Consider the following 7,313-nt stretch of genomic DNA (forward strand, 5'->3'; position numbering starts at 1 on the left):
TACAGACAAACATAATTCAGGCGAAAAACCGGGCGACCCGATGCGGCCAACTTAACAAACTAACACCATAGCGACTCAAGTCGCGAACGTTAGCGTAACTGAATTCAGCTGTTAAACGCGCTAATGTGTTACTCTTATTCTCTCCGTATCAAGCAAAGACGAGCCGTCAAAGTGCTGCCAGACAATAGTACGGCTTAGGCTGATGATCCCAGCGGTTGGTTAACCAAAGAAAGTTACCTCTTGTTGAAATAAGACTCCTCGCTGTGCTGTTTACCATTTGCTTTGCTAGCCAACGCTAGTTAGCTAATTTGTCAACAGTGGATTCATGGGAATGTTTTCCCGACATGCATTTCTCACGATGAAAGGTATCTTTCCCCAAACTGCATGAAGTGTTATTTTCGTATGTTATGTATAATTTGGTGTGTGTAAGTATACACATGAGCAAACACTTACAGCTTCCTACATATTCATAGATTATATTCAACATGAAGTCTTATTCTTTCTCTGCATAATTAAACTCTGGTTTCCAAAGAGTGAAACGACCAAATCAGTTTATTTCCTTTATTGCTGTTGCACAGAAGTATGTAGCTACACAGGATACTGAGGTCCATTTCCCTCAGTGCCTTACATGACTGCTTTAATTAGTCACAATTAAGCAACAAAAACCAAATACCCATCCTCAACTTTACAAATCAACTACCTGTATTTGATTGTCATCGAGAAAGAAACACTGCCCTTGATCAACAGCTTCAACTTATCCACTAACAACCACAAATACTTCCAACGATGATTGTCATATACAAGCTTAACACATTTTCAAAGCATGTTGGTTACTACCTAAAGCAGCATGCAAACCATGTTGCTGTACTAGTCCACATGTCCCCAAAGGGAACTTTCACTTACCCCCACTCTGCATCTGAGATGGCCTTTATGTGAGTGATGCAGATGCTCTATGGCCAAACACAGAATTTCCTCTTTGGAATAATAAAGACGTATAGTTTACACTCAATCACACATAATCACAATAATGAATGTGCTTACTGCTGCAGCGACTTAGGTGTCCACTGGTGTTGTTCTACATTTACAATGATTTTTATATAACCAAAGAGTGAGTCTGCAGCCTGAGCAAGTGTAGACTCTAAGATTACCTTGTAGAAACTCCAACAGCTGATTTACACTACATTTTTTCCCCCAGATTAGCCACTGCTACAGTTACATGTAAAATTTAGTTTGAATGCAACCACATTTGTATATCAATGAACAGAATGTACACAAATGCTTTAAGAGTACAAGTAGGAATCCTTTCATAAGACAAAATGAAGGAATGAAGCCCTGCTATCAATTTTTTAGTGAGATAAATGGTCAGTTGCATTGACACAAATACTTCCTGAAAATCAGTGGCACTTCAACTGTAACTAGTATAAATTCAGCATTTTTCTTGTTTCAGAAAAATGCACATGTATCAAGAAACTAAAGTGATGTTGTGCTCTTCTTTTGTTGAACTCAGAAGTTGGATTGATGATACTGACAATGATAATGATCAGTAGATAAATGATCCAATGACAATAATGAAAATAAAATGTGAGGAAATCATAAATCAAGACATGTGATGCAGATATGTAATGGACAGATCATCTGCAGTAACATGTATTAGTGAAAAAAGGAAAAACAGATAAACATTTCTTAAACTAATAACTGGGATTAATTTGACAAAACCGTATTTCATTATATAAATTCATGTTTTAGAAACTGACTGGTTTGGATTAGGATTGTAAAAGTGGTCCACACTAACAAAAACAATTTTCTTGAAGCTGAAAACATTACCACCTGTTTCATCCTCAAACATGACACAGAAAACATTAATGGTAAGTCAAGTATGAGCTAAGGCACCTCTGACCGTTAACGACTTTTAAATAACAGTGGTGTTAGTTGTAGTTTTTATACAGCATATCATATAGCATTATTTAATGGAGGACTTGTTAACAAAAATAGGCAAGTGGTTAAACATCCTGTGAAAATGTATATATATATATATATATATATATTTACAAAGGTGTAATTAAATACATACAAAAATAAATTAACAAAACTTTCTATGCTTATATCATACAACATCTGAGTGGAATACATTGCCAACTTCCTGAGTCTTTCTCTCAAACATTTAATTGTACCAAATGTTTTCAGCTGGAGCTGCAAGAAAAGTAAAAACAATGAAAAGAGACAAATCAATATCCTTTTAAAGTTCACGTTCCAAAATGAAATTTAACAGGAAACAAGAGTTGTGTGTGGTCACCTGTCAGCAGCATCCTGATCAGCATCAACACTGCTGTCCACTTTAGACGCAGATGAACGCATCTTAATGGGATCTAAAAATAAAAGAGAAAGTTGGCATCTGTCCATAAAAACAAAGGTTAAGATTGTGCAGAGAGCTCACCCACCTTGAATCCAGCGGATCTGTGTTGCTGGGCCGTAGCCCTGCTCGTTCTTGGCGGCGATGCGGAAGACAACAGCGGGACGGTTGGAGGCGGAGCAATCAATGTGAGCATTGTCCAAGTGGGAGGAGCTGACTGAGCAGGACGTCTTGGTGCCACGGTAGATCCTGATGAAGGCCATCTGTCCCAGACGCTCTGACGTGGTGGAGCGGCTTTTCCTTACTGCCATGTACATGGAGTATTCCAGGATCCGGCCTGATGGGGAGGACGGAGGCTCCCACGTGATGTGGACTGAATCAGTGGCCTACACAGAAAAGGGAGCACTAGGGGGATGAAGCAGCTCTTTCTATATTCAACAGAAAGGTTCCACGTTCAGCAGACAAATGTGTACATCTGACTGAGTATCCTCAATATGTCACCTTGGTGATCTTGACAGCAGAGGGCGCGCCAGGGAAACCAGGCTGGCAGGTCTTGAACTCACTGACTGGACTGAAGTCTCCCTGACCGAAGCAGTTGATGCCTGCTACTCTGAACCTGTAAGTCTGACCTGGAATCAGCTCCTGCTTCTCCCTGTCCTGGTAGTCCTGCGGTCCTGGCAGCTTCCTCTGAGGGAGGGGTCAATAGGAAAAGAGATGAGTGGATTTATCAAAGCTAAAAAATTTATTTATAAAAAAAACTAAACAAGAACTTGTAGTCTTGTACTATTTAAAGTTCTAACATCTTGATCCACCTTGTGTGGTTTTTACCTCTTTAGTGTTGGTGGGCCGGCTGCTGACAGCTGTCACCTGGTCACTGTCAGCAGGGAGAAAGTAGTGAGTGACCTCAGAGAAGAGGGTTTTGAACACCCCAACGTCAAACCAAACTGCTTCAACTGGAGCCTGCTGAACCTGGAGGTGACAGTTCTTAGTTTAGACCAAGCCAAGTGAAAGCACTTGGAGTCAATGACAACACATGAACCTCACCTGATCCGTGTGCGTGAAGAAATTTTGTGTCTTGTCACTGGAGCCAAGATTGTCTGTGGAAGATTGAAAAAATTAAAAATAGAAAATCCAAATGAAATTTATGGACCTGCGAATATCACTAAGTTTGAGTATCATCATCACCTGACTGGTGCTGAGCTAAGCTGCTGATCTCTGTTGTTAATGTCTCCTGGCTGGCAGCTACAAACAAACACATCAACAACAGCATTCATTTCAAACTAACAGCCACACTAGTGGCAGCGTAAGAAACGTTTAAATCTGTATTAAAGTGCATGCAGCAAAGTAGAACTTACAGCAGCTCTTGGGGTCAGAGAGCTCTGATTCCCTCCCACCAATCCTCCCCGCTGATGCCTGTGTCTCTGCTACACCACTGGATGATCTCACTGAAGCTTCTTGCTGTAGTGAAGCATCCTAAAATCAGAGCAGGAAATTGAAGCACACTTATTGGTTCTAAACAACAAACTCTGCTGGTGTAAGCAACAACCTAAATGGGACATCATTGGTTCTTCACAATATGGTCCTGTTTTACATTTCATTATCCATTGCAAACTACACTTTCTTTAATTCTGCTAACTGCCATCATTTTTTCACTTTGCAGTATCAATATTATAACTAAACTAAAACCTGCCACACAGGTTTTCATTCTTTTTTTTTTAGTGTATCTATATATATATATTTTTTTTTTTTACATGTTTTTCTTTCTTTAGTCATTTGAGATAAAAGCATCTGTTAAATCCCTAAACCTAATTTTGGTGTCTGGATAATAGTTTCTGGTTTTACTGTAACCAGAACAAATGAACATAACAACAAGAGACAACACAACAGTGTCTAAGAAAGCTGGTTTAAATATGTCCAGGGTGAATATATCATTCAATTTACTTCCATAGGCTACTGTTTGGTCTGTGATAGAACACACTGATCTTCTCACCGTTCCTGATCCCACAGCAGGGATGTATGTGCATGTAATATTTGTTGGGTCAGCCACATTTATCTGGCTGAATGTTTTCTCTTGTCTATTGGTGGTTCCTTCATTTTGAATTTGAAGAAAGTGAACACCTAAAAAAAAAAAAAAAAAAAGGAGAGCGAGAGAGACAAGTTTTACTGGAATGACTGGAAGTTATTGCAGAAAGATCAACCTAGTGGAGGAAAGCTCTCCTCACCATCTTTATTCTTTCCATCTTGTCCATCTGTTTGTGTTGGGTCACCTGGTTTGCCAGATGTATTGCTGAATGTGGTTTTGGGAGGATACACAGGCTGAGTCTGAAGGATGTAGAAGTCTGCTGCAGCCAGGGGGCGCCATGCCACATGGAGCATGCTGACTGTGGATTTGATAAGTAGCACTGCCTCTGGAGTGGCCGGTCGATCTGAGAGGAAACAAAATATTATATTGAATGGTTTTCACCACCGGTTTGAGTGGCCCTGTCACACGTTTGAATACAAGTCCTCACCTGTCTCCAAATACCAGAGATCCTTGCAGCAGACCTGATAATTCCAGCTCTTACGGAATCCATCGCGGCCACTCCAAATGTAGAGCCTGGACCCAACAGTGGTGGCACAGTGGCCAGCCCTCGCTCTGGGTCTACATGCATATGGATCATCACTCTGGGGTCCCTGGCTCTGCAGCTGTGACTCAATGTCATCCTGTTCCTCTGGGCCCAGGTTCTTCCAGGTCATAGTGTCTGTGGTAAGAATTAAAGGCAACAGTGAAATTGCTGACTGGCTTTAAAAATACCTTAAGTTTTAGCTTCTGCAGAATCGCTCACAATATACAAGTTTTTAATTGATTCCTTTTTTTTTTTTTTTGGAGGGGGGGGGGGGGTTGCACTGACCTAAATTGAGAACATTTAAGGAGTTAGAGCATATCCACTTGGTTCCTATAGGATTGTGTTCATCCGATGCCGAAAAAGGAATCCAGCCTCCAAATACATACATCCTGCAGTCAGAGGGAAGACAGACACATTGTAGTTTATTTCAGGCTGATTTGCTTGGGTATCACAAACATCTATACATCTTTAGAACACATATGATAGCAATCGTGAATAAAAGCTCTTACTTGTTTCCAATGACATTGGCAGAGTGAAGGCTTCTGGGGAGCGGCACCGAACCTGTTGTTTGAGGCACTGACCACACCATTGTGTCTGAAGAGTGATAAGTGATAAGTGATAAGAGTGACAGATAAGGCAATTTAAATATCTTTATGGTGTAAACATGCAAATAAACCAACCACAGCTTTGGAATAAACTTATTATAGATTAACACGAAGGAACAAATACAAAATTGTACCAAGGTCAAGCTGCCAGATGTCATCTAACCGGCGTCCTTGCATTCCTCCATAGATGTAGAGCTTCGGTGAGCTGAGGCCTTCGTAAACAACTGAGCTGTGAGACTCCCGTGCTGAAGGACCACCACCTTTTGTGTCCGGGATGCTCCAGCCTCTGGCCCCCGATACTGACTGCAGCTCCAGCTCATAAAGGTCACCCAGGTATCTGATATGTGAAAAGGTTAAACTACTACATTCAGCAAATCCATGTTAAACTGTTAGATTTATCAGATTATAACTGTGTATGTTCATTGAGATTAGTGCAGTCAAATCATTAAAGGCCTGTAGTACAGTCAACAGTTACGATTCACAGTCATTACCTTGGTGTGTTGCCATTGGGGTCTTCACTAACGTTGGCCAGCCCTCCAAACAGGTAACACTTACTACCCACAAGAGTGAAGCTGTGCCCAATCCGAGGGCATGGGGGCAAGCCGTTTCTGGGTACTCTGGGCTTCAGCTTCTTCCACAGCCAGCGACTGGCCTGAGCCACAAAGGACCAAAGATGGAGATGGAGAAATGTTTCATAGAACACCACTACAGGTTCTGGATTAACATGGACTAAATGTTACCTGCAGTTCATAGAGGTTGTTAGTGTATTTGCCAAATTCTACCATGCCACCAAAGACCAGTATCCGAGTGCCTTCGCAGACAAAGCCATGGGCAGCACAGCCAGGCGGGATGTCACCCCGCACCGCAGGCAGGAACCACTGTTTGGAGACTGGAAGAACGAGACATGAGATCCTGCCTTTTAGAGCACTCAGACAGAGATGACTGTGCAGTAGAGTGATCTCACTTTGGACATCTCTCATCGAGACTTTCAATAAACAACATTAAACTTTAATGCCGTTTAACACACATTTATCTAAATTTATAGCTCTTATAACCCTTATCAAGGAAAAAGGGACAATTTCACTTGGTGCTCGATCAGTCAATACCTGAATACAGAGAACAATCTTGACCTACAATACACAATGACGATGTTTGAAAGTATATTCACCGGTTGTGCTATTGTTAGCTTAGCATAGCATAGCCTAGCATAACAATTAGCGCTACAGCCGGCTCCCTGGGAAAAAGTCAGATCCTGAAGTTAGCCAGTGCCGCTAACAAGCTCAGGTTAATGGATAGCTTACAAGAACGAGCTAAAACCCGATACAAAAGTTGCAAAAGCGTGCAGGGTACAGTTTGTTAGCGGCGGGTCTTTCATCCATTGATGCTAAAAACACCCCCCGCTAATCAGCTAGTTAGCTTCCGGCTAACGTTAGCTTACCCGTGTTGTAAACGTGGAGCTCCTCGGCTATCCCTTCGTTTCCTCCACCAAACACAACTATGAGCTCGCGGATCGCTGCAGCGCGGTGTCCGTGTCTGGACCGCGGCACCACTCCGGTGACAGAGTGGACTTTCCTCCATTGCGGCTCCTCTCCATCTGCGGTCATTTTCCCGTCTGGGAGCCTGGCTTTTGGCGCTGTTGACGTTTCAAAGAGGTGGGCGGGGCCAAGGGGGCATCAGGAAATACAACCAGAGAGGCTGAAATAAAACGACGTCTCACTCTCACGGCTTTATCGGGGACCAAGCATTTATTCG

General features: G+C 42.1%; 2 protein-coding genes across 4 annotated transcripts in view; both read right to left on the reverse strand.

Annotated features, from left to right (window-relative positions):
* cep83 (centrosomal protein 83) overlaps positions 1-306 on the reverse strand; it is an 11,797-nt gene extending 11,491 nt beyond the window's left edge. For all 3 annotated transcript variants that reach the window (XR_003840422.1, XM_029494896.1, XM_029494897.1), the window contains exon 1: positions 238-306. The gene's annotated coding sequence lies outside the window, so the exon portion shown is untranslated. The remainder of the gene's footprint in view (positions 1-237) is intronic.
* Positions 307-547: 241 nt separating this feature from the next.
* Positions 548-7,197, reverse strand: hcfc2 (host cell factor C2). Its single transcript, XM_029495296.1, has 17 exons — positions 7,000-7,197; positions 6,302-6,450; positions 6,053-6,213; positions 5,696-5,898; positions 5,466-5,550; positions 5,242-5,345; positions 4,861-5,091; positions 4,573-4,776; positions 4,341-4,468; positions 3,706-3,823; positions 3,536-3,592; positions 3,395-3,447; positions 3,179-3,319; positions 2,852-3,037; positions 2,439-2,736; positions 2,294-2,366; positions 548-2,190 (listed from the first exon to the last, which is right to left on the reverse strand). Exons 1-17 carry the CDS (start codon positions 7,163-7,165, stop codon positions 2,181-2,183), a joined length of 2,367 nt encoding a protein of 788 aa, XP_029351156.1. The 5' UTR covers positions 7,166-7,197; the 3' UTR covers positions 548-2,180.
* Between the last annotated feature and the right edge of the window lie 116 nt (positions 7,198-7,313).

This window comes from Echeneis naucrates, chromosome 23, assembly GCF_900963305.1.
Source record: "Echeneis naucrates chromosome 23, fEcheNa1.1, whole genome shotgun sequence".
Taxonomy (NCBI): Eukaryota; Metazoa; Chordata; class Actinopteri; order Carangiformes; family Echeneidae; genus Echeneis; species Echeneis naucrates.

Coding starts and splice junctions, on each gene's coding strand:
- hcfc2 (XM_029495296.1), bottom strand. CDS start 7,165: ATGACCGCAGATGGAGAGGAGCCGCAATGGAGGAAAGTCCACTCTGTC. Junction 4,777..4,860: donor TCTCTGGTATTTGGAGACAG/GTGAGGACTTGT, acceptor GTTTCCTCTCAG/ATCGACCGGCCACTCCAGAG. Junction 2,737..2,851: donor CTGCTGTCAAGATCACCAAG/GTGACATATTGA, acceptor TTTTCTGTGTAG/GCCACTGATTCAGTCCACAT.